The sequence below is a fragment of the Amblyomma americanum genome, chromosome 11 (assembly GCF_052857255.1).
Source record: "Amblyomma americanum isolate KBUSLIRL-KWMA chromosome 11, ASM5285725v1, whole genome shotgun sequence".
Taxonomy (NCBI): domain Eukaryota; kingdom Metazoa; phylum Arthropoda; class Arachnida; order Ixodida; family Ixodidae; genus Amblyomma; species Amblyomma americanum.
Window position 1 is genome coordinate 102,658,559 of NC_135507.1, and position 27,779 is coordinate 102,686,337.

General features: G+C 47.3%; 1 protein-coding gene and 1 long non-coding RNA gene across 4 annotated transcripts in view; one reads left to right on the top strand and one right to left on the bottom strand.

The window, feature by feature from the left end:
• Nucleotides 1–27,779, bottom strand: part of LOC144110178 (uncharacterized) — a 315,005-nt gene that overhangs the window by 182,391 nt on the left and 104,835 nt on the right. For all 3 annotated transcript variants that reach the window (XM_077643014.1, XM_077643013.1, XM_077643012.1), the window contains one exon: nucleotides 10,464–10,692. In XM_077643014.1, coding sequence (XP_077499140.1) covers nucleotides 10,464–10,692 — 229 coding nt within the window. The remainder of the gene's footprint in view (nucleotides 1–10,463; nucleotides 10,693–27,779) is intronic.
• LOC144110338 (uncharacterized) lies at nucleotides 12,461–14,379 on the top strand. The gene is made up of 3 exons (XR_013309810.1): nucleotides 12,461–13,862; nucleotides 13,926–14,158; nucleotides 14,219–14,379. It is a non-coding gene; the product is annotated as an uncharacterized LOC144110338 (long non-coding RNA).

Sequence of the window (27,779 nt, forward strand, 5' to 3'; positions counted from 1 at the left end):
AAAAGGGACGCAGCATCTCTACAGCAGCAGAAAACATAGGCTGCGAACTACTCACAGATGAGGGTCAACCTACTAGACAGGGGAATAGCGTCAGTGTGGACACATGTCCCGACCTAACTTTTGTCAGGGGAGCCAAGCAAGTGGAATGGGAAAACTTGCAAGAAAATCTGGGAAGCGATCACTACATCATTAGGATCAGCACGGAAGCAGAAAGCATCAAGAGGAAAATTGTTAAGGCAACCCTAACAGACGGGGACGCCTTCCGAATCCACTGCAAACGGCTAAAAGGAGATACAGCTTCAGTAGAAGAATGGAGCCAACAACTCAAGCAAATCAGGGACCTCTACACCAAAGAGGTAGATCGAACAGAACAAGCGCCGGAAGTGGACAAGCGACTCCTCAGACTATGGGAGGCACGACGGAGCCTAACCAAGCGCTGGAAGCGCCAAAAACTAAATCGGAAACTAAAGAAGAAAATTGCTGAAATAACACAGCAAGCTGAGGAATGTGAAACGCAGCTAGCGAGACAGGGGTGGCAACAGTTTAGTACCTCACTGAATGGCACCCTCAGCACAGCTAGAACGTGGCAGATCCTCAGAACACTGATGGACCCAAGCAAAAGCAAAACAGAAAGCAGCAAATCTATTCAGAGACTAATTCACCAATATGAAGGGACCGAAGACCAGCTACTCCAAGCAGTACGAGAAAAATGCCAAGGGAAAGACTCGGTGGACGGCTATCAAGGCGACTACCAAGGAGAGGAGAACCCAATAGACCGGCCCATCACAAGGAAAGAAGTTGTCGAAGGCATACGAGCAACCACGAAGAACACGGCGGCAGGGGCGGACAAGATTAGCAACTCGCTAATACGAAACCTAAGTGAAGAAGCAGTAGACCAACTCACCCTATACCTCAACAAATGATGGGAAGAAGGAACAGTCCAAGCGGAGTGGAAACACGCCGTGGTGGTCATGATTCCCAAGCCCGGCAAGAAACTCCAAATTGAAAACCTCAGACCAATTTCGCTCACATCATGCCTCGGCAAGCTCTTTGAGAGAACTGTGACCCGACGAATCCAAACGCACCTAGAAGACAGAGGATGGTACCCCAACACCATGTTCGGCTTCCGGGCTAACCTCTCCGCCCAAGACATCTGCTACAACTAAAAGAAGAGGTACTCGAAACAATGCCGAAAAACGGGGAGAACGTCGTCATGGCCATTGATATCAAAGGGGCCTTTGATAACGTATCCCACGCCGCCATTATGGAAGGACTCAACACAACCAACTGCGGGAAGAAAGTACACGAGTACGTCAGAAGCTTCCTCGCATATAGAACAGCGACAGTAGGCCTCGGAGACCTGCGGGGTGACACCTTTCAAACGCCAAGCAAGGACACTCCGCAGGGCTCGGTAATTTCGCCGATAGTTTTTAACATCGCCATGGTCAACCTTGCGAAGAAGCTCAACGAAGTACAGAGAATCAGTCATGCCATGTATGCAGATGACATAACCATCTGGACCACCGAAGGATCACTAGGGGACAAGCAAGAAGCGCTACAGAAAGCCGCCGCTTGCATCGAGGAATATACGCAGCAAAGAGGCCTCAGATGCTCCATGGAGAAGTATGAGCTCCTCAGAGTGGGAAGGCGCCCAACAGATGCCCCACTCGAAGTAAAACTCGAAGGCCAAAACATTCCGGAACAGAAAATGATAAGGATCCTCGGCATGTTGCTGCAGGGCAGCCGGAGGTGCAGCCGCACCCTCTGCCTGCTGAGTAGGGCAGCGGGACAAGTGGGCCGCATGATCAGCAGAGTTGCGCACAAGAGATACGGCATAAAAGAGGAAGATACCCTCAGGCTGGTCAACAGCCTGGTGGTCAGCCGGGTCACATACTTCCTGCCGTACCATGTAACCATCAAAGCCGAAAGACGACAAGCCGAAGCAATCCTTCGGAAGGCATACAAAACAGCCCTTCATCCCCCAAGAAACATCCAATGACAAGCTGATGCAACTGGGAATCAGCAACATGTTTGAAGAACTAAAAGAATGCCAGCTCAAGGCACAAGCGCGAAGGCTCAGTAACACAACAACAGGAAGGGCGCTCCTGACAAAGCTGGGTTGGGAAATTGAAAAACCGCAAAGTAGTAGGCCAATAATACCGGACCTGCTAAGGAAGAAACTACGCATACAACCTGTCCCCCGCAATATGGACCCCAATCTCCATACCAGCAGGAGACAGGCTAGGGCAGAATTCTACGAAAAAGAGATGGGGAAGAGAGACAACACAGTCTACACAGATGCTTCCCTCTATCCAAAAGAACACAGGAAACACGGAGTAGCGGTAGTTGCTAATACTCAAAGCAAACTAATCATGAGTCTCACGGCAGCGGTATCAGACATAACAGAAGCAGAGGAAATAGCTGTCACACTGGCAGCAGAGGAAGGATACAGGACAGGAAAATTCCTCAACATCCTAACAGACTCACAAGAGGCGTGCCGAAACTATATCAGGGGTAGAATAAGCAGCACGGCACTCAAGATCCTTAGTAGAGCACCGCTCTATGAAGGACAACCTACACACAACATAATCTGGATGCCAAGCCACGCAGGGATTCAGGGCAATAAAGGGGCGGACAGCTTAGCTCGAGGCTTAACAATCCGAGCGGGCACCTCAGTCCCCCCGGGAGAGCCTCAGATTACTTGCGGGGACAGTTATTCAGAGCTGCTAAACCTATATAGAGGGCTAAGATTCCAATACCCCCCACCACACAAAGCGTTGACGAAGGAGGAAGCCGCAGGCTGGCGTAGACTGCAGACGGGTTCCTTTCCAAATACTTACATACTAAGCAGGATGTATGCCCGTGGTGCGGAGCAAGGCCAACACTATATCACATCACATGGGAATGCGAGGCTACCTCCAGGATATACCCGCCCGAACTTCAAAGTGCAGTGCAGTCTGCAGACAAGGACATTCAACTATGGGCCGTCCAGCAGGCCCGGGGTGCGCTCGAAAAGCACAAGCCTCACGACCCACCACAAACGGGCCGAACGGGGGTTGTGCAGAGGAGGGCATAACCCCGGGTCGACGCTTGGCCAACGTCACGACGCGTCAAACCGTCGGCTGCCGGCATTTTCAATAAAGTTTTTCCTACCTACCTACCTGGGAATGCGAGAGAAACAAGACATTCCACAAACATACAACACCAAGTGCGGAGCAATGGGAGAGCCGGCTCACCAGCTCCGAGCTAGGGGTCCAAAGGGCCCTCATAGCACACGCAAGCGAGGGGGCCCGACTCAGTGGTGCCCTGGACTAGGGGCCCACCCAAGGCTCAAGAGGACCCAAAGTTATCAAGAATGAAGACTTCGTCCTCAACTCGCTAATATGTTAAAGAACCAATAAAGTTTTCCATTCCATTCTTTGTTCTCGCACCAGAAGATGTGTTCACCAAGAAGGCAGAAGAAGCTGTGAAAAAGAATTTTATACAAGTGGAGTTGAGGTCTGCTGCTGTCAAGAAGCAAGCCTTGAGTATGTTTCAAGGAATGAGCCTGGATGGACTATATGCCACCGTCAACAACACAAAAGGTAAGGTGTTGGACCTCTTTTTTACGGTCAAGACCCGCCAACCTGAAGTCGGGCAGTAGAATCGGGCAGTAGAACCTTTTCGGGCAGTAGAATCGGAGCGTGATACCTGGCAGCATGCTGTTTCAGGCTATTTGCAACGACATTTAGGCTCCCTTAAGCTGTCCGACCCTTCTTTGGTGAAGAATTCTACTGAGGTAGTTGATTTCCTGTCGCGGATGGAGGACAAGAAACACTATGCCTTTAGCATGGATGTTTTTTTTTTTAATTGGTTCTGGGGGAAAGAAAATGGCGCAGTATCTGTCTCATATATCGTTGGACACCTGAACCGCGCCGTAAGGGAAGGGATAAAGGAGGGAGTGAAAGAAGAAAGGAAGGAGGAGGTGCCGTAGTGGAGGGCTCCGGAATAATTTCGACCACCTGCGGATCTTTAACGTGCACATTTTACTCTCTACTCCACGCTCAGCTGTTGAAGAACGTCAAGGACTGCACTGTCAACGATAACGACGAAATGGGCTTCATTACCAATTGTGACATTTCCTTGGAAAGTTTCCTTGAACTTTTGTCCTTTTACTTACGTTCAACCATCGTTGGATGGGGTGGAAGTTTTCGTCCAACGGTCTGCTGTGTGTATTGGGCCTGGGGTCGCCCCGGTGTTGAGTGACATTTTGCTCAGGAGGATGCACATGAGACTGGAAGATCTTAAAAACTTAGCGGGGGGTGTTTCGCTATGTAGATGATTTTTTAGTGTTTCTAAGGCATATGTCCCCCAGGAGTGTTACCGATGTCATTAAGATTTTCAAAGAGAGGAGCCAGGGTCTGGGTTTCAGGTTTGAATTACCGGACTCCGGTTCTATTCGGTTCCTTGACTTAAAAGCCATTTGCCATGACAAAGGAACGTGCTGGGAATATAACCATAGAACAGCTAAGCCGCTCCTAAGTTACAATTCAGAGCACTCAAAACTAGTCAAGGCGGGGATAGCGACTTCGTGTCTCAAGGCTTCATTGCGTAAATCGTGCTCCACAGGGTTGAGACTAGCTTCCAGGGGCAGGTTCAGAGGCTTAGGAGCGCTGGCTTTCCTGATGTGGCTCTGGCTCAAATATCGGAAAGGATAGTGACTAGGGGCAATAGTCTCGCAAAAGAAAAAAGAAAAAGACGGCGCGCTAGCAAGAATGTGTCGGGATTCCGTACGTATATGGAATGTCACACCGGTTGAAGAAGGTAGGGGCAAGATACGGGGCAAAATTAGTTTTCGCAGCTAAGAATAAGCTGAGCAATGTCTGCAGTGCAGTAAGGAAGAAGCTCGAGGGCCGGGATTACCGAGGGAGGAAGAGATGCACAGTTTCACATAAAAACCACTCGTCGACTGCGACACTTGAGTGGTTTATTGTATCCCGCTTTCCTGTGGCAAGACGTACATCGACCAAACAGGCCGCTATAAACGAGCGGCTGTTTGAACATCGAAAATCAGTAAAAGGGGCAGTTTTGTCGAACCGTGCTGTGCACTGCCGGAAATGTAAAGATTGTTTCCCCCATTTGGATAGGCCAAATGTCTTGTTTAGTCACCCAGATCAGACCTACAGGGAGTTAGTAAAGCCTTTCTGATAAGGCAGGAGTCAGAAACTTGTGTCGCTTCGCCTTCTATCAATCTCGTGGAAAAAGAGATCCATGCTCTCGGGAAATGTGTGGCGACAGGTTGATAACAGGTGCTTGTCATGTGTTAAGATTGCTGGCGTGCTTTGTTTTATGGACTATCACAATTTTAGGATGTGGGTATTTTGTGTGTTTTTTTGGTGATGGCTTTTGGTGCCTGTATAAATAACCCTTCTAGATATAAAAGTTCAGTTGTTAGGAAGCGCTTGTGTCGTCTCCTGTTTCCTCCACTAAGTGCTGTGTTGCACGTTGCTTAAAGATGAATACATTCCAACTCGCCCAGTTTTCTGTACCCGTTTTACACCTGATGTTAAACGTGCCCGAGGAAGTACAGGCTGATCTACCTTAGTTAGGGATAGACAGTGATACGGACTGATGTTCTGAAAGAGGGACAGGTAGATGAACTTAAGGGACTTTTGGGGGAATTCAAGGCGATGTTTAGCAGTCGGCCAGGAAAAACTGACATGATCACTCACGAGATCGAGCTGGCCTCCTCCGAACCAATCAGGTCAAAAGCTTCTCGAGTGACACCACGTCAACGGCAGATCATGGAGGTAGTAATTAAGCTAATGCCCGAAATCGGGGTAATCGAACCAACTGAAAGTGATTACACTTCCCCTATGATCCTCGTCGAAGTGCCATGTAAAGAGCCTCGTCCATGCGTGGACTACGGAAAACTCAATGCAGTCGCCAGACACCAGCTCTATCCGATTCCGAGTATTGAAGAGAGAGCGGAGCGGGTAAGTGGGGCACAGTTCATCTCTCCGTTAGATCTCGTGAGGGGATATTGGCAGGTCCCTCTCTCAGACGCCTCGAGCCGGTATGCCGCCTTCATTTCTCCCATTGCTATATTAAGAATCTTGTTTTAAGCTACGGCCTCAAGAACGCAAAGTATAGCTTCTCCAAATTAATGTGCACTGTACTTAAAGACATGCAAAGCTACGCAGTCCACTACTTGGACAATATAGCCATTTTTTCAAACAGCTGGGAGGAGCATATCGTGAACCTGAGGAACGAGTTGGCAAGGTTTCGGGAAGCTGGACTTTAACTGAAGTCTGAAAAGTGCAACTTTTATTGTTCCCAAGTGACCTACCTGGGACACATTGTAGGTCCTGGAACTAGGCAGCCTTCGGAACTCAAAGTTAAGCCCATAGCTCACTTTCCAACGCCTCGAACAAAGAAAGACATCCGCTTATTTCTGGGGCTTGTCGGGTATTATCAGAGGTACATTCCTCGTTATTCTCAGCGAGCGAGCCCATTGAAAGATGCGCTCCGAAAGGGAGTGCCCGAAAAGGTTTTCTGGGATGAGGCGAAGGAGAGCGCCTTTCAAGAGGTAAAGAAAGTAATCATTTCACGGCCGTACTGCGGACGCCTGACTACACAAAAGAGTTTGTAGTTAAGTGCGATGCTAGTGATAGGGGGAGGGGTGTCATTTTGAGTCAGGCCGGAAAAGACAACGAAGAGGATCCCATCCTGTACGCAAGCCGGAAACTGACGCTATGGGAGGAAGCTTACAGCGCTTCTGAAAAAGAATGCGCATGCTTACGGTCTGGGCAGCAAAAAGCTGTAATGCTACCTATGTGGATCGAAATTCATTTTTTTTAGATGGATCACTGCCCACTGTCGTCGCTGTGGTGGAGCCTCATCATTCAGGAATATAACTTCTCTGTGATGTATAAGAAAGTGAAAATGAATGGCAACGCCAATGGATTAAACAGGCTATTCTGAAGGGCTAAAGTGAAAAGGGTCCTCCAGCTTTTATTAGTGTGTGTGTATTTTACTAGCAGACATATGTGTTTTTTTAAATGTATTTTTCTACTCCGATCCATTTTATATGCACGGCTCTGACTCTGTTGTTGCTCAAAGGTCCATGATACGTTGTTTTAAATGGCTGAACTACTCGGATTCAAAATTTGCGTTATTGCCATGTTTTGTTGGGATAAGCCTGGTGGGTCAGGGGCAGAGACGGAGTGCTTGCGCGTCGTGTGGAGCCTTGTTGCTAGGGCCAAACCGGCCGCTGTTTGCCATTGTGAGAGGTTTGGGGGCTGATTTGGTGCTCGCAGAAGACGGCCGGGCCTCCCACTCCCAAGACCAGCCCATCTTTCCTCGCCAAGGAATTGCTACCACTGGCCGATCGAGATTTTCCTGGCCGAGGAGGAGTTATCAGGATTGGCGCCAGCTGGTCTCGAGATTTGCCACCGAGGCAGCAACTCTCGCCATGTCTCAGCGTGGAGCAATTACCGCGCTTCGCCCGGCTGTGGCGTGGAACCAAACGGGGAGCAGGATTCTGAGAAAATCCCCTTGCAGGAGTCCCCGACGCCGCCGCCGCCAGCAAGCAGCCGCGGCCGTCTTCATGCCTTCCCCGGGCTCGCTAATGGCACAACCAATCTGGCTTGCATTCGCAGCTGCCTAGCACTCCAATGAAAAACATTTATTCAAGCAGCGGTTTTGGCCTGTGCGCGGATCGAGGCGGTGCTCAAATTCATGAACAACCAGATCTCGTTTTTTTTCTCACTTTTTTGCATACTGCCGGGCACTGCGATTAGAAAAGGACGCATTATCATCAGCCGTGTACATACAGCAGACTTACAGCATACCAATGCGTAGACAGCAGAGACTAACCGAAAAATAGGGGAATAAAAAGATTTCGTTTCTCCCTCGGTTCGTCTCGTTCTTATGGAGGGCTTAGCGTGTGGTCTGTGAAACTTGTACGGGGCTGCTTCCGCCTGTAGTTGGTCTCTTCGCTTCCGAAACTTCATTTCTGAAGACCAAGGCCTTCGTTACTCACGAAGTGATCAATTTTCGCTTGAAGTAAACAAACTACCGTGGTTGCTGAGCACTGCGCGTCCTCCGCGCCTGTGATCACTTCTACACACCGCGAAGAAACCGAAACGTAAACAACGAATTAGATATCACCTGGACATCTTCGATCTTGAACCGAACCAACTTGCTGATCTTTCTGCGGCTGTGCGGTCTGCCACAGCCTCACGTTCACTGCCAAACACATAAACGTGCTCTATTGACTTTAGACCTACTACAGACACGCGCATGGCATTATTCCAATAGCGGCTGTGAAGGCGTAATACCTTCGTTAAAGTCTGCGGAAATTTCTAAACGATGTTCACGTCGTCTTTAGGCTGAATATCTTGAGCCCACTTCCTTCCGCAACAGGTTGCATTTCGGAAAAGGGCGTTAGTCTGGGCTAGTCGGCACATTTCCCAGGAAAAGGTACAACTCAAAAAGACGGGACTAAAGGAGCGGACACAGGCGTTGTCACTTACAACCACGGAGCAAGACTAAGAGGAGGTGAAACTCCCGTCTGGGCGAGCGAGCGCAGGCGACCAGATAAAGTCACAGTTGTATGCGCCGACGGGGGCGCATGCAGTGGCGGCGCCTTGCGGCGTCTCGTAGAAGCAGCAGGAAAAACAAAAATGCAGTGCCCGGGCAGGCGGCGCGCGCTCAAAGCAGACGACAAGCAGACGAAACGGGTGTCTGCTTCAGCGGCCACGCAGTGACGTTGTATTTCAGTAGTTTCTTTCCAGGCCGCCAGGCGCCGCCAGGAGGATAGTGGCGCCGCGGGCTTGTGACCTTTTCTGGTCGCCGCAGGCAGCGGAGTTCCCTCTCCTTATAGTCTTCCTTCGTGCTTACAACTAATGACTTTATTGCTGTGATAGCCCAATAAATATGAGAAACTAAGCACAATCAACATGTGGCATTGCATCGCTGATTGAGTACGTCAACAACACAGGAGAAAAGGAGGAAAGAGGTAAAAACCAGCAATAGTCACTCAGCCGCTAAGATAATAAATTTCTTTTTGAGTGAGTGCAAGAGATGGCTTGCTCACGCACTTTTCTTGCTTTTCATGAATCAGGAACGCTTCAACTATTTCCTGCGTCTCTATGCCTGTACAAAATTGTTGTCGTACTGAAAGCTGGGGTGCATTTGCACTCAAGCCAATGAAAGGAAGATTAGTTTTGGGGGCTGGTGCCAAGGAGCGTTTATGTTCTTTTAAGCCTTCATTCACGCATCTCCCGGTTTGTCTGATGTAGCATAGTCGACAAGATAGCTCAATTTTGTACACTACATTTTTTCTGCGCGGCACATTAACTAAATTCATGGTTCTTCTCACAATCGGCAGGTGGCGGTCTTTCACAGTTGACTTTCTTGCAAAGACGCTGCAATTTGTTAGGAGCGGAAAAAACGACTCGCACATAGGCATTCCCGGCTATCCTCCTCAAGTTGTGCGATACCTTATGTACATAAGGTATTACCAAAAAAACACGGCTGCGCACTTTACGGGAGTCACCTTTTCTTCTTGGTTGGAAGTCGGCAAGCATCTTTTCCGCCACGGCGCGCATGATGTGTTCCGGAAAACCAGCCGTCCGCAGCGTCATTATCTGGCTTTTGGAGCTGCCTTACATTAAATTGCAGCATGATCTAGATATAGCATTTTTCAAGGAAGGTGTCACGATGCCTCGTTTAACTAGCTTTGAGTGCGAGGATGACTAGGGTAAAAATCCCTTTTGCTCTCGGGGTGCGGAACGCCAGCACAGCTCTTCTCTGCTCGTTAGTATCTGTAGATCCAGAAAACGAGTCCCATCTTGATCAGGAAGTTCCATCGTTAGTCAAAACGGATGCAGACCGGACTTTAACAGGGAGTAAATATCGTTGGGGGGGGGGGGGGGGGGGGGCTTGATCTGCATCGCTGTAGTCGTCCTTATTAAATATCACCAGGTTTATTAAAAATCACTCACTCAAAAAGAAATTGATTATCTTAGCGGCTGAGTGACTGGTGCTGGTTTTTACCTCTTTCCTCCTTTCCTCTTGTGTTGTTGACGTGCTCACTCAGCGATGCAATGCCACACGTTGATTACGCTTAGTTTCTCATATTTATTGCGCTATCACAGCAATAAAATCACCAGTCCTAAGTGACAGCGCTTGTGTCTGTTCGCTCCTTTAGTCCCGTCTTTTTGCGCTGTACCTTTTCCGGCATTTCGGAAGCTGGGGTGGAATTGATAACGAATTTTTATTACTTGTTTTACGCAGTTAGTATGATTTTTTTATTTTGGAACGAACGTTTGAGAGCAGCTGAATTACGGGACTTACGCTACCCTTCGGTTACGGCGTTGAGGTTACGGCGCCACACCAGGGCAACGCACGTCAAATTTGAAAGCGCAAGCTAGGGGGCTTGCACACATTAAAAATTGAAGGCAGAACATGAGACTCACCATGTGGACGTTTAGGAGAGATATGTTGTAGTCGAAGTCGAAGTATGTCCGCTTCAGAGAGTTGGAGAGTGAGTTGTTGTGGTAAATCTTGGTCCCTTCTTTTGAGCTGACGGTGTACGTGGTCTCCCCAACAGCCACCTGAATCACGTATTCCTTCGACGTAGAGGTGAAATTGGGAAACTCCACCTTCTGCGTGCTGCCGTTTACGTTACCTAGCATGAAGGAGAGCCTGCGTTTCACGAGAAGCGGTAAAAGCGTTTTTGGATTGGCTGTACGATGCGAACACAAATCAAGGTAGCTTAAGCATAAAGCACAGCAAGGAAGCTTTTTTTTTAAAAAAAAGTAAGCTCTGATTCAACTCGCCTAAGCTTAGTAAGAGGAGGAGGACTTGAACGAAACAGGAGAGGTCTGCCTGGTTCTCGGCCTGGCATGCTACTCTAGTAGTAAGAGGAACGAAAACTGTGTTAATCTTGGTTATCAACAGCAGAACTCTGATATAGAGGCCAGACTGAAAACGCTGTATGAAGCCGCACTCCGTCTTTCAATCCAAATCGTCTCCTGTCATCTTGGCAGCAGAGGCCTCTTTCTGTCAATTACGGAACTCCGTCAACAACAAAAAAGATTGCCAAAAGGTCAATAGTCCAGCTCAAAATAAGGCAGATGGGTACTCCGGCAAGGCGGACTCACACCTCCCTACTATGACAGGCGACCCCGTATCAAATTTAAATATTTGCATAGCTCCACCACGGCCGCTCGATCTCCCTCCTTGGGAGCGGCCTGCCGAGTCGCGGAGCAGACAAAGGGGAGAGTGTGATGCGGCTACTTGCCATTTCGGCCGCTAGGGGCGCCAAGCATCGGTGAAACGCTCCCGGTAGGCCGGCGCGGTCGGAGGCTCGGAAGCTGAGGCTTTGTGTGTTTTCTGTTGCGTTTACGTGGTGTTCCTGTTCGAACTTCACTGCGCTCACGTACGTGCGTCGAAAACAAGCATTGTGAACTCTTTTTCTGAGTGTAGTTGCGCACAACACTGGCGAATAACCGTAAAAGCGGTGCCGTGTCGTACGCCTTCGTCGAGCGAAAGAATGCTCCTCGGTAAGCTCCGTTGCACGTGCTCCTACGACGATTGCGTAAGCTACGTTTTTTGCCAGATCCTCTAAGGGGTTTTCGATAATGCCTAAAAACTGTTGTGTGCCGCGCTGCCTATCAAATGCTGCAAGAAACCCGGAGCTTTGTTACCATGAACTACCGTCCAATGCAAACCTTCGGGAGGAGTGGTTACGCAACATCTCGCGGCAAGGTGGTGACAAGGGCAGCCAGTGGCAACCGAGCTCCAGAGCAGTTGTATGCTCACTGCATTTCAATCAGGAGGATTATCGACAAGGAACGAAGCGCAAGTTGCTCAGGCCGACGGCGGTTCCGACGAAGTTTACCTTCTATCCCACACACAAACAGCCGGTGACTTCAAAGAAGCGGAGAACGCTTTGTCGTGCGCAACCTGACGTTCTCATATCTCAGACGACCGGCACTTTAGAAGGTAAAGAGAGAGGAATGAATGCGGAAGAGGAATCTGCACACTCAGATTTCAGCACTGAACACGGCGGAAGCGAAAGTTTCAGAGTCCAGTCAGCTGTAGCAGAAAGCCATTCTTCGGACGATTGCATTGGTGTAGAGGTATGTCGGATAAAGGAGTGTAAAGATGGAGAATGTCAGACGTCATTCAATTTGACAGGATTTTTCGACGAGACTAAAAGAAAAGCTCATCGCTTTGAAATGCAAACCCGAAGACTTAATGAGCGACTGCAAAAGCTGCAAGAAAGTTATGACGAAGTCCGCCAACGATTGAAACGTTATGAAGATGACCGAGCTGTGCAGGCCGCAGTGAACACGTCCAAGGCTGCAGCAGACGGTGACAAGACTGCGAAATTTGTCTTGGAACAGGTCATGAACTTTGACAAAACAAGACCAGCTTGGGACGAGCCAACATTGAGAGAGTGTATATTGTGGAAAGCAACGTCCTCCAAAGGATACGACTTAGTGCGCGGAAGAAAGCTTCTGAAACTACCGTGCCGAAGCACGCTGCAGAAGTTTGTTGGGTCGTCTACGGGAGAGACCGGAGTCACGAGCCTCATCAAGGAACGACTGCAGGTAGAGAGGGAAGGTATGAAATCAGAAAAAGAAACATACTGCAGCCTCATCATTGACGAAATGTCGATCCAGCAGAAAGTAATTTATGATCGTAGACAAAATATTTGGGCTGGTTGACACTGTGTGCGAGGCTAGAAAAGGTGCTAGTGAAGTGGCCACCAGACTCCTTTGTTTTGTTGTAAGAGGGCTGTCCACACCCTATGTTATTCCGGTCGGTTACTTTTTTACAAGAAACCTCAAGCATGACCAGCTCCTCACTATGACGCTAAGTGTCATCAAGGCGGTTGAAGAGGCAGGAATCCGCATTGTTCGTGTTGTCACCGACAACCACCAGACCAACACCGCAATGTTCCGCGACATGTCCGAGGACAATACACTCCAACCTGTTGTTCGTCATCCAGTACGCGAAGGTGACCCTCTGTTCCTCTCATTTGATCCCAATCATCTCATCAAGAACCTGAGAACCAACCTGCTGGAAAGAGAGATGTTTGATGGTGTAGAGCCCATAAGAGGTGGTTTTTTCCTCCACACTTTATACGAGATTCAGGAGCAGCTGTTGGTCAAGCCGGTGCGATTATTAAGCCGAGCTCACGTGCAGCCAAACAATCTAGAAAAAATGAAGGTATGCCGCGCAACATTAATATTTTCACCTGACGTAATCAACACCTTGGAGTACCTTCAGGAGCATCCTCACTCACACGAAAAAGCATCAGAATTCAGCGACTGCGGATCGACCATCGCATTTATGAAGGCAATAAGTATGTGGTACGATCTTCACGACATCTCCACTTGGAAGTCAAGGCAAACACCATTCGTCGAAGCAGATGACGATCGGCTAACCTGGCTTGAGGTCGACTTTATCAGCTTCCTTGAAAACATCAAAGTCCGAAGTGGGGAGTCTCGTGCGAAGTTCCTCACTAAGGAGACTTATGAAGCCACTGTCATGACGACGAGATCAACAGTCGCTGTTGTCGAGTATCTGCTGACTGATCTCGGGCAAGTATAAATTTCACTAAACTTGCTTATTTAATTGTAGCCGTTTAGTCCATAGCTCAAAAAAAAAATCGAGCGCAGTACTAGCCTTTGATGTTCTCATTTAATTGTCGTTTTTTTTTAGCTTCAAGTACGTGCTCACCCGGCCCTTTAACAGTGACCCAGTTGAGTCCCTGTTCAGTTGCTTCCGCCAGTTCAACGGTGGCAACGACCGAGTAGACGCCAGAACAGCTGTCTTCACGGCGGAAAAGTTGCTTAAGGCAAGTCAGATATTGTAATCAAACTGAATACTTTTTTCACGAACGGGTGAAAACATTTTGCAGGTAGGCATCTTGGAGGCTGCCAGGCATGGAAATGCACCTTCCAGCTCAGAGTGCCAAGCGGCACTGAGATGTGCGAACGTCACCTGCGAAGTGAAAAATCCAGCAGTTCCAGAAGATGCCCTGGCTGTGCTTTGGAAAATTCAGCACGTCATGAAATACGACGAAGTACCTTCGGAAATTGAGTTCGCGCCACTCACGTACTTGGCTGGCTACCTTGTCTTTGTTTGTGAAAGAAAGGTAAGCATATTTATTTTGAAACCAAGCGGCGGTAAATTACGCACGTGATTACTTTTTCAGGTCACATGCCCTGAGTGTAAGCTGCTGCTTAAAGGAAAGCCTTCACGTGACGGAGTATACAAGTTCGTGTCCGGCCTTGACCAAGGAGGTCTGAGTTATGCGCGCCCTGAAGCTGTATGGCTGTGCAAGCTCATCTGCACGTTCGTCGAGAGGGCCCTTATGTCAGCAAAGCTTCGTCATTGTGCACGTATTTCCAAACTTCTTTCCAATGCCGTGCTTCCTCGCTTGAAGGACTGCCCTGTGATGTGGTGCAAAGACTGCATATACCCACAACACTGTGAAGAACTTTGTGAGATCTTTGTTAAGAAGCTGTTGAGGCCACTCCTAGCCAACTAGGCAGGAGACGTGAATAGCTCGCTGGAAAGTATCCTGAAACTTTCGCGGAAGCCTCTGTCCCGAAAAGTCTTGCGTCTATAGAGAGCACATGTTGGACGAGTGGTCTTATTAAAGTGTTTCTAGCTTTCATTTTTGTATGCTGCGTATATTTATTACTGTATCAAAGGTACACGAAATATCCTTGTGCTGTTGTAAGATGTGCTGAAAGTCTCGTGAGGAGACACATGGTTCGCCTTTAGCCCCTCCTCCTTGACATAATTCACAATATTGTCGCAAACTACAAGACTACAGAGCGAGCAGTGGTGAGTACAGGAGCGCTCGCGCAAGGCCCAGCACCATTAAATCATGCCATGGCCACTCGCCGTGTAGTCCAGTCTTCGGCTCGCCGTCACGTTACAACATGTATTTATGTCCTGCATAAGCGGAAATGTACGAAAAATCGTTACTGCTCGCCATCTTTTATATACATCAACAATACTGAGTAAAAAAAAAAAAATTCTGGTTATCTGAGGGCGCACTTTCTTCGAAAAAAGCAATAAGTGCGTCTGTGCCGTAAACAAAGGGCATGAGTTGAGCATGCGTGGACAAAACAATGTCATTAGTCGTTACGTCAATCTCATTTGCGTGTTCTCCATAGCTTTGTGTGCTGCGAAATTTACCGACCACGCGGATATCGACAAACGTCCGCGTACGCGACCGCGATCATTTTATTTGCGTTTCCAAAGGTGTGAAATTATACCCGGCAACCCCGTTCCCTACTTTATACCATTATGAATACTACAGGATAAAGAACCAGTAGATTGAAATGTAATTTTTATTAAATTTCGGAGCCCTAACTCACAGGGCTCTGAGGCCCAGTGCATACCGCGAGGGCCAGTGCATACACCATAAAACTGCAGGCAACGATTCCGTTACAAATGCGCACACTGCGCCGCCAGCGCTTCTACTCCTTCACCGATAGCCAGCGCCACGGCCGCCGCAGCGGCGCAAGCTGGTACTTCCGCCATCACAGGCCGCGAGGCGCTTTCGGCAGGCCGCTCCCAAGGAGGGAGATCGAGCGGCCGTGGCTCCACTTACTACGTAACGTGCACGGCATCAGACATGAGGGTTGAGGTAGGGCAGACGTTTCCCATCGTCAAACCCCTCCCGGACCACAGTCGCATTTAAACCGAGGCTGCACGCACTACCAGCATATTTAATCGCCATCCTCTCCCAATCCTTTCTCGGACAGACTTTGGGCTCTTTCTCTCCCCTGCCAAAATCCACTCAGATAGTCTGCAAAATGCCGTGCAGATGACCGCACGTAGAGAGATTCTCAACACTGGGATTCACCCTTCCATCTCACCGTTCTCGAAGAGCTGATGGACACATTGGCTAAACACTCCTCCATCGCAGTTGGGATCAGCCACCGCGTTAACTCAATGGTTATGGCTTTCGGCTGCTGACCCGAAAGGCGTGGGTTCGAATCCAGCCGCTACGGTAGAATTTCGTTGGAGGCGAAAATCAGGAGCCCGTGTACTCTGCAATGTCCGTGAACGTTTAAGAATCGCAAGGGGTCGAAATTTCCGGAGCCCTGTACTACGGCGTCCCTCATAGCCTCAGTTGCTTTCAGTCATTAAACCTCCATAAAGGAACTAAACCAGCCAGTTGAGATTCGATTAGAAATGCCTGGATTGCAAGCAGCGAGATGACAGATCAACTAGACTGCGAAACTTTACACTGGGCGCCAGCGATCCCCTGGCCAACCTCTCATTCGGAATCGTAATCTTCAGTATTCGAAGCAAGTCAACATGCACCACGACGACCTTCTATAAAACAAAAATACCATTACATCAACCCACTCCGAACTTTCTACCTCCTCCACGCATCTGCTGCACAAACTTCAGCTTACCGTGTTTACACCGTCTAGGACATATGCAGGGTGTTACAGGAAGACAAGTAACTTCTAAAAATAGGATTTTTGAGGTAAATATATGGCTTTCGCGTTATGGTATTGCCAGCGTTGGCGTACACCAGAACGCCGATGAATCATCTCAATTAGTCAGCTGGTTAACTAATTTTTAATAATTAACCTTTTAACTATAACAAATAGGCGCCAGGTTGCCATTAGAGATCTGTAGCCGGTCGTCAGTAGCCGCCAGACTGCTTTTTAGAATTTCGAAAACGCCATTACCCTTGCTGCTGTGGCCCGACAAAATTTGGCTACTTCGACTACTTACGTGCATTCTAGGGGTTTATTTGCCTGCATGCTTTCGAAAGCGCATGTGTTTTCTCACGATGAAGGGATTATCTGTCTCCTGATGCTTATAGCCGGTTCAGTCATTTCTTGCACTGTTGACAACTTTGATTAGTACCATCCAGTGAATGCGACTAGTACTCCTTTTTTAAGCTGAAGTGCATATATTTTTAACGTAATTGTATATGTTTAGTGAATTTTTAATTTAATGTATTTAATATATATTTTATGTTTGTATGTATTCTCTATTTTAGTTTACTGTTAATGTAATATAATATATTTAATGTATATTTTACTGTAATTTATTCTATATCAGAATCAGTGTTTAATTGTTAATATATTACGTGCATCATAAAGAAGCAGGTCCCGAAGTCAAAGACTCTAATGGGACCTCCTAATCAAATACATCGTGTTAAACATTTAACAGCTGCGACAGATCAGCTGAATATGAGAAATTGAATATATACATATGGAGTACAACTTTAGGCATGCACATGGTAGAGAAATAAACACTATTAAAAAGCTATTACAAAAGACCCCGGAATACGGAAAAAAGATACGGAATTATAACGAAGGATAGGAGGTAGCGCAACATACATGCAAGAAGAAAATGAAACGAATTAATCACAATGAGGGCTCTTAGCTGAGAATTGATGGTTTAAAGTGTGCTTTAAAGATGAAGCTGAATCAGCATTTTTTAGCTCTAATGATATAGTGTTAAAGACAACCCCAAAACTTCGCCTTGGACAATTTGGACCAAAGTCGATGTGCGACCATCATTAACAATGCCCGACACGACTGCGACGTCTAAATTCGACCCTGGTCATTTCCAAAAATTTGCTGCGCGCCGTCCCTGACACTGTTCATGACATGTTTGAGATCTTTGCCAACTCGTTGCTATAGTGTCGCTTGTGGCGTCCCCATTTACGTCACCGCGCTTTCGTACGTCACATACTTGTTTAGGCGGAGTTAAACCGCGGATATTTTCTTGTAATTGACCCGGGCCAAATTTGGAGTTCGCCATAGTGTCGGGCACGGTGAACTATTGTCGGACGTCGATTTTGATCGAAATTGACCAAGGTCAAATTTCGGAGGTGGCACAGGCCAAATTCTTGCCGCTTGGCGCCACAGTTGGTTTGGAAACTAACGACGCACAAGGAAGATGCAAGATGCACAGGCAATATGTTTGCTCGGCTTTGGATGAACTGAAAGGGCCACAAGTGGGCTTCACCACAACGAGACGAATTTAATTTCTTCGATGGCTGAACGAATCATTGGCTCAATGGTAGGTTCGACGCAATGATAGGTTCGAAGACCTTTTTTAGTGCGATGCGCATTAGGAGCCTCTTTGTAAGAAAGCCCGGCGTGCAAGAAAACCCGCCACCAAACTGTAAATGCTGAGCAAAAGTGACCTGAGCAACCTCGCAGTATTCTGATGCGTGTAGTTGTTGGCTTGCCTTAGGCCTGTGTAGACATCCTGAGAGGGGACGCACCATTTTGCCCGGTGTGGCGCTTCTGGCGTAAAGACAGAGAGCCCTTAAATTGTCACACAAGGGCAGGACGGAATAGCTAGTAGCCCCTTCGACACCCATCGGTCAGGAGTACAGCTGTCAAGAAACACAACTAAGAGCGTCTATGGGGTACAGCCGGCTCTGCCAGTCAGGGTCCGTTTCGCTGGCATGTTAAGGCCCGGAGGTGCCCAAGATGCACTTGGCAGTCTAACACGATTGCATTCTGCACCCGTTATGCAATTAATTGGTGGTAGTGTACCTGATAGAAGTTATGACAATCGAAAGGATGACAGATAAAGAAGTGCTTGGACGGTTCCCTTAAACAGGATTTCGAGCATTTCGAGTTGCTAAAGTGACACTAATATACAAAGGTGGCGATTTCAATCCTCCCAGTGTTTTCTAAGCTGATTGAAAAAACTTATATACGCAGTAGACTAAGCAATTTTTTGTCGTAAAATTCGTTACTAAATAGCTTCCAGCATGGTTTCCAAAAAATTGGTCAACTGAATGAGCGCTAATAATGCAAAAAAAAAAATTAATTCTAAACAATATTTCGAAAAATCTGTTAACATGAGGAACTTACATAGATCTATCGAAAGCACTTGATACCCTCTACCACATTATGTTAATCAACAAACATTTTGTTATAGTGTACGGGCATTGCATACGATCTATTCAAATCTTATTTAAACTATCGCAAGCAGTATGCTGCGTTGGGTGAATATTCCTCGAGTATTCCTAAAGGGACCTAGAAAGGCCTGACAGAAGCCTGCCCTCCCCATGTCAAACAAAACAAAGTGGCACTTGGTATAAGTAAAAAAATTCAATAAGTAACACAAAGTATAACGCAGTGGACATAGTGACTAAGAAACGATGAGAACAGTCATGCATAGTGCTAAGCACAACGCAACTAACCTGGTTTGGTCAAGAGTCTAGTAAACAATACAACCATCTATGACAGAAATATTTCATGAACAGTTTTCCTGTATACGGCCTCGGAAGTATTTTTAGCGCCGATTCGGTTAAGTTAGAGGAGGTGTTTAATGTATGAGGAATTGCGTGCGTTAGTTTTTGGAACCCGTAGTTTGTACAAGGTTTGGATGCATGGTATTGAGGGTACCTGAAATGTATGCTGGTTGCGCAATTGAGTATGCGGTCTCAAAAGTCTGCCTGTTTTCTTTCATAAGGTTTCTACCATAAATAGCTAGTTTCCTATAGTAAGCTGTTGTGATGATCTATGATTGAGAAAGGACGGTTCCGTTGCCTCACTGTAATATAAATTATCAATAGCTCGCATAGCTCGTTTTAGTTTAGGTAGTTGCGGTAGTCGTTCGCCTGATCAGTAAACAATATTTTATATGCAAGAACACTAGAGAGAAATAAATTTGTAATTTACATTTTCGAGGTAAAATTGTGCGAAATTTGCTTTGGATAGCAGCAGAGCGAGCCATTTTAGTGCAGACATAACCTATGTGTTCTGTCCAGAGTAAATGGTCTTCAAAAGTAACTCCAAGGAACATTGTAGAGCTGACGCGATTTATCGCGGTTTGTTCGCAGTGAATTGGGAGTTTCCTTACTGTTGGGTCTAAACAATGTGTACTTTGTTTTCTTGAAATTTAGCTCTAATCTATTTCATTTTATCCAAACTAACAATTGAGATAACCAACTGTTGTTGGCTGCTTGTAAAAGTGTAATATCTGGCCCTGCAAAAAATAAGTTCGTATAGTCTGCATAGACTACAATGTCATCTGCTGGACGAATGTTAACAATATCAATAATGCACAATAAGAACAACGTCTGCTCCAAAACTGATCCCTGTGGCACACCAGACACAATCTGTGCGATTTCAGGCGAAACAACGTTTATGATAGTTTTTTGAGGTCGGTTGTCAAGGTAATTAGAAAATAAAGTTAACGAACGCGGCGTACACCATAACACGGCATCTTTTTCAGCAGTATTTTACGATTGACCGAATGAAACCCCGGGTGCGGCTCACCAGCTGTGAGCTCGCCGCCCAAAGGGCAATCTATGGTGCAGCACGCAAGCGAAGCACCGCGACTCAGTGGAGCCCTGGACTAGGGGCCCAACCCTGCTTTGAAGGTCAAGAGTCTGCAGCGATGCAGACGAAGACAGAACGCTAAACCCTTAGTGGACAAAATAAAGTTTTTTTTTCTCTCTCTTTCTTCATATCAAAAAATGTGCCAACTGTTAACAATTTATCTTCTATGTCTTCAATTAGCTTTTCTTTAATTTCCAGTAAGGCGTCCTGAGTTGTTTTGTATTTTTGAAATGCATACTGTTGCTTGGAGATAACATGGTTTTTTTTCTAGATTCTGTGAAAGACGTATGTTAATTGCAAGTTCTGGCATCTTAGTAAAACTGAATGGATGGAGATCGGCCGCTAATTATTTAAATCATTAATGTCACACTCTTTATGAATGTCAGTGATGGAGCTATCTTCAACACATATGGACATGTACCTATATTGGACATTAGATTTATTAAGTGTGCTAGCGGTATCGCAATGATATCTGCTACCTTCTTTATAGGGACGGAAGCTATATGTCATCGATACCTGGGGCACTATTACTCCCTAAAGAGTGAATAGTGCTAATTCTTTCAGAGTCAGTGCACGGTAAAAACATTGAATTACTATCTATACTAGTTATATGCAGTGAGGCATCTTCATCAAGACTATCATTAGAGTTTGGTGGAAAGATGACAAAACCACATTAAATTCATTTGCTAACCCAGCGCCGTCCTATTTCGAACCATGAATGTTGAGTGAGACGGTTATGTTGGTTTTATTTTTACCTATAAGGTCGTTAAGTGTGTCCCATGTTCCCTTTGAGCCATCAGACATCTAGCAATTTCTCACCTGATAATCAGTTCTTGCTTTTTTCAGGTCAGAGCCTAACATAATGCGGAATTTACTTAATTGACGGCGAACGCCAGTATCTTTTTTCTGACAAAACGGGAAAACAGTCTATTATTTTTCTGTATGCGGTAATGTAGTAGTTTTGAAAGCCATGGTTTTCTTGATTTCTTATAAGTTCTGTGTGCAGATTGCGGAAATGCAGTTTTGTAGTGTTCTCGAATAGTTGATATAAAAATTGTGTACGATTTGCATGCATCCTCCTCTCTTAAAATATTACGGTAATCTGTGCTAGCACCAAGGTGTCGTAACTAAGACAAACTGTTTTCTTCAATTCTCCTAAATGCAGAAGTTGCCGGTTTACTCGTGAGTTGTTTCGTTTGAATTGGAGCTATACAAAATATAGGCATGTGACCACTAACGATTAATGGTAAAACGCAAGCAGGGACATCACTACTGCAAATATTCGTAAACCAAACATCAATAACATCAAATATCAATGTTTCAGAGTTGTCAGTAACTCTTGTTGGCGAGGAAATCTAGTTCACAAAGCCATAGCTTTTGAACAGATCTAGCACATCTCTTGTAACGGACGTTTAACCCAAAATATCTACATTTATATCACCAAAATACCACTTCAAAATTATTGAGAGAGACATATTCCAAAGTTTTTTCAACAAAGTTGTGAAATGAAGACGCAGAACCTGAAGGGGGCCTATATACACCTATGACAACAATTTTCCCGCAGCACACAGGCAGAGCACCTACGGCTTCATTCATTTTACAGCACTCAGGTATACAGTGGTAGGCGATTTCATTTCTCAAATATATAGACAAGCCCCCTCCTCTCATCTGATGTCGCGCCAGAGATACGCATTTTTAATTATCAATGTCGGGAGCATTACTATCGCTGCTAAACCAGTTTTCCGAAAACATTAATACATCAAACACTAAACTTAGTCTTGACAACACAACCACTAAATCTATTTTCTTTTGCAGGCTACATGCGTTTAATTGAAAAGCACTGAAAGAACAGTTGAAGGTGTTGTGTTGGTATCTGGAATGCGACACGTGCGTTGACCGGTGTTTGATAAAGATATGATAGTGCGGTCGCTTTGGTTCTGCGCATGCTCGAGTGCAGCTACCACCGAATAAATACTCGTTCATGGGCTGTACTGGAGGGAGTTGTTTTTCGCGCTGCCTGGATGCAGTACTCGTAGTAAAGCTGCATTCATCAAACTAACGTCTTCTGTGTGGATGCAGCAGAAGGATTTTCAAAATTCAACATGTACTTATTGAAAGCATCAAGTTCAAATAAGCCATGAGGGGTTATTTATTTTCGACAAGAAATCAGCGCGCCTGAATAGCCTAAACGCTACCGAATATTTTCGAGATCATCTTTGCAAACAATTCAGACTGCATTCTCCGCGATTCTTTTTCTGACAGATTTTGCCGTTTCCTTGGGAGGTATACTGGGAGTCTGACTGCATGGTATGACCTTTGAACGCGCCAACCACAACACCCGCGTGTTGAATGCTGTTAGGTAATCAAAAAGTTGTAATTTTGATTGCATAGCTGACATAGATGACTGACAAGAACCGACTAGCCCAGCAACACTGCCTGCTTCCGTCTTTGCACGCCCCGCTCGTATTTTCGGCCATATCGGGTAAATTTGGCACGGATCTCCCCGGAGGACACTCGGGCCAAAAGAATGGACTAGGCGACAGGTGTACCCACACAAATGCACATCTAATACACCCCACGTGATACACACACCAGAAGACAAAAATAACAAAACTAACACAAAACACGAAGACTATAAATACACACGACCCGGGCACACTGCTACCAGCGTCTACTACTAGCGTTCTACTATTAGCGGTCGGCATTCGTGCTCACGGTTGGTTCGATGCGGCTGCGGCGTTGTATGGATCCAGTAGCAGGCGTCGAAGCGGCGTTCGACGTGCTTGGGCTGGCGTCGCTGGCTGCGTAGTGCAAGCTCTCCGTCCAAGCGCTCGTGGAGGTGATGCCGGTGTTGTTGGTGTCGGGGCACCACCTGGATGGGTGGTAACAGCGTTTTAGACACCCCTGGCCGTAGCAGGTGGTAGCGTCCTCCGTTGACTCCCCGGAACAGGCTCAGGCATGGCAGGAAGTCCACGATGCGAAGCCGTAGAACGCGAGCTCACCGGAGCAGTAGCCGGCGTCACTCTCTTCCAGCCGATGTGTCCCTGACCCGCCGGAGCGTCCACTTCCCTGCTGTACCCCCCCCCCCCCCCGTGCCTCGCTCTCCCTCGCCCTTTTATAGCCTCGGCGTTAGTCCACGTAAGCCTTGTTGTCGTCTTCTTCACTTCTTCACCAATCATCTCTCTCCACCTCACCGAATGCTTCTTCTTCATCTTCTTAATTCTTAGGTTAAGCCACGTCGTCTTCTTCACCCTCTCTCCTTCATAATTTCATTTTGGCCTCCTTATTATCTGTGACAGGGGCCCCCTCTCTCAAGAGTTTTTTCATGAGAAACTGCTCACGTCATCCTCATTTTTAAGTTTCAAGCCATCCTGCCAACCGACTGACTATCTTCTGTGGCGATTCTGGATCCAGCACACACCGCACCGCAGATGTCCAGCGCACAACATGAGCATGCCACTAGCATAGCACACCACACTGCGTTTTCAGAACACTAACACACCACTGCCGTTCTCCGTACAGAGTCCTTAATAAACATGTTGGTGTCCACAACACACTCACTTGTAAAATCACATAATACCAACAACAGCAACAAACACAAGATAAATCCTCGCGATACATTAGCACACCAACAACAACAATATACATCCCAGAGATACCTACAGCTTTTCAGTGGGCTCTATATGTATCCAGGTCTAATTTGTAACTTATGACCCCGTTTTTTCTCTCCTATCCGAAAACGTCTCCCTCTTGATTTGGAGTAGAGCTCTGATTGTATGTCTTCATTCACATTGGGCTTCATTAGTACCTCATCCCCTCCCACTGCACGTGGGAATCCCGGAGGCATCACCTGTCTCCTCGGCCACTACCGCACATGCTACCTTGGGGGCATACCGTATGGGACCCCTTTCTTCTTACTTCTTCAACATAATTACATAGAAAACCTCATTAGCTCAAAAATTCTCTCTGGAATCCATAACGCGAAAACATTTCCACAAGACCCCCCCCCCCCCACTTGGACACTGTCAATAGTTCTCAGTGGAATACCGTCAGGATAACGAGTGGTCACGTCAACCAGAGTAAGCACATATCTATTGCCTTTGGCGGATACTGGAGAGATTGGCTCCACAATGTCAATCGCCACTCGCTGAAACGGTAGGTCGATGGCTGGCATCTTGCCTAGAGGTACGGGACCAACTCTTCCCTTCGGAACTGTGCGCTGGCACACGTCGCATGAGCGAACAAAGCGCTTAACGTCACTCGGAACACGCGGCCAAAAGAACTCCTCGGTGATCCTTGACACCGTTTCTTGAACACCCTGGTGTCCGGCCATAATGGCGTCATGTCCTAAGCGTAGCACGGTCTCTCGCATATCTCTCGGTAACACCAGCTGGTGGACCCGCCTTCCTGAATTAAATATGCATTCCCTGTGCAGAAAACCATTTACCAATTGATATTCGAAGGACATACGACTCTACTTTTTTTTTCACTTTTTCACCGACTCTTTCGAAGCAGGCATTCAAACACTTGTCTTCTTTTTGCTTAATTTCACTTTCGCCCGGTGTTACGCTCAGGCACAACGTAACAGGAGTAGAAAGCGGACGCTGCGTTGCTCGGGTGGTCGCTTAAGCTCCTGTCTCCACTGCCGACGAGAAACTGACTGCACCCGTCTGAGCTGTCGCGGGCCTTTCCTCCTTTGGATGTTCTTCAACGTCTAGCATCCTCCACTCCGGATCGGGGTCTTCGACACTTCTTGCACCCGTAATGTTTCCCAAGATGAGATCGTAGATGTGTTGGTGTACGCATTTTGCGACTACCTGCCCAGTATAATATGGCGTGGACTCTAGAATCCTGGCTTCAGGAAGGTACCTTACTGTGTTTTCGACAAGAGTGACGACCGATGATTACCCTGTAAGATTCTCGTCCTTCTCCAGGCTTCTTTGAACCAAGACTGTGTTGGTTCCGCTGTCTCTAAGCACCAATATAGGACGGTCCCCTATATGCCAAACCACCACCGGCATTGCTGCTTTCGACTTGGGTGTTCCACTCACCGCCTCACTTTCCATCGGCGTTTGCTCTCCTTTCAGTTGCGGAACTTCAGGTGGCGTGACAAGTTCTACACTAGAGTGGATAACGCATGCAGCTCGGTCCTGTGTCTACTCTCCTCTTTCAACCTTGACACACAATGTGTGTTTTTTGGGCAGCGCTACTAGTCCGACAGTCAGCTGCACGGTGTCCCACCTTGCCGCAACGAAAACACCTTACTGGCGCCTTAGATGCACCATCATATGCTCTTGGTTTTCCCGCATCTGTCTCTAGGATCTTTTGAGTTTCCTCCTTTGCCTTACTCAAATTTCCTAGCCCTTGAGCATCGAGGAATTGGTCTGCAGTGTCTGAGAACTCTTCCAATGAACACACATTTTTCAGGAATAGCGCTAGCTTCGAGCTGCAGCACGCTAAAAACTGCTCTGTGACCAGTTTGTCACGCATCCCTTCAAAACTCTTTTCTGTGTTTGACATATCAAGCCACCTATCAAAATAGTTGGCCAGCTTGCAGGAAAACTGCTTAGCGGTTTCCGAACAATCAGGTTTCGCGGTGCGAAATCTCTCACGAAAACCCTCTGCCGTAAGCCTGAATCATTGGAGGAGCGCCTTTTTGACTTTCTCGTAGTCCATGGAATCAGCAGCAGGCATCCTTCCAAACACATTCAGCGTTTCTGCGACTAAACACATGCTCAATGCCGTGGCCCATTCACTGCACTCCCAGCCTTGCCCCAAAGCTATCCGCTCGAATCGTTGCAGATATGCATACAGATTATCTCTTTTGTCATCAAAAGGAGCCATCAGCTTCCTTGGACAAACTCTGGCCGGCCTAAGAGATTCTCTACCCGCTAAGGAACGCTGATCACAGTCCGTGATCTCATATCCTCCCGCGACATGCGCCTGTTTCCACAAAAGAAACTCCTACCGTTCGATCCTTCTTTTCTCCGTTCTTCTGCTCTTCTCTCTGCCTCGCGTGCCCTTTTATCTTCTCGCTCTTCTACCTCGCGAGCTGTTTTCGCCTCGCGCTCTTCTGCTACTCCAGCTCTTTTCTCTTCTCGCTCTTCTGCCTCGCGAGCGTCTGCGCGTGCTTGCACCCTTTCCTCTCTCTCTGACCCTTTCCCTCCTCCTCATAGAGATGCATCTCCTCTTCCTTGCTTAACCCTAGCTTGAGCGCCAGTTCTAACATTCTTGCCAAATCGATATTTTCTGCCGTTGAGAGATCCGAAAGATCCGAGACAAAGCAAAAAGAAAAAAGGAAATGAATCCTGGAACAGGCTCGCCACTTATCTTTGTCACGGATCTCCCCGGTGAACACATGGACCGAAAGAATGGACTAGGTGACAAGTGTTCCCACACAAATGCACATTTAATACACCCCACGTGACATACACACACTAGAACACAAAACTAACAAAACTAACACACTACACAAATGCCATAAATACACACGACCCGGGCACACTGCTACCAGCGTCTACTACTAGCGTTCTAGTATTAGCGGTCGGCGTTCGTGCTAACGATTGGTTCGGTGCGGTTGCGGCGTTGTATGGATCCAGTAGGCGGCGTCGAGGCGGCGTTCGACGTGCTTGGGCTTGCGTTGCTGGCGGCGTTCGACGTGCTTGGGCTAGCGTCGCTGGCTGCGTAGTATAAGCTCCCGGTCCAAGCGCCTGCGGAGGTGATGCCGGTGTCGTTGGCGTCGGGGGCACCACCCGGATGGGTGGCAACAGCGCTGGAGACACCCCTGGCCGTAGCAGGTGGTAGCGTCCTCCGTTGACTCCCCGGAACGGGCTCGGGCACGGCAGGGAGTCCACGATGCTAAGCCGTAGAACGCGAGCTCACCCGAGCAGTAGCCGGCGTCGCTCTCTTCCTGCCGATATGTCCCTCACCCGCCGGAACCTCCGCTTCTCTGATGTTCCCCCGTGCCTCGCTCTCACTCGCCCTTTTATAGCCTTCGCATTAGTACACGTAAGCCTTGTCGTCGTCTTCTTCTATTCTCCACCAACCATCTCTCTCTACCTCACCGAATGCTTCTTCTTGATCTTCTTTATTCTTCGGTTATTCCACGTCGTCTTCTTCACCCTCTTCCCTTCATAATTTTATTTTGGCCTCCTTATTATCTGTGACAAAGTTGTATGTTCTCAAACTAGTATAACATCGAAATTGTACACGAATCTAGGGGCCACTGACGTTCTAAGGCACTAAAAAGACCCCTGTTTTCTTCTTGCAACCTCGAGACAAACTAGCGATTGCAGTCATTCTGTTTGTACCGCCACTCACGTAACTTTGGTATCGGCTTAGTCTCTTTGAGGATCTGCTGGGCTAGTAAGCATGAAGAAGTTTTGGATCAAATGGATGCGGTTAGATTTACTCCGTGCT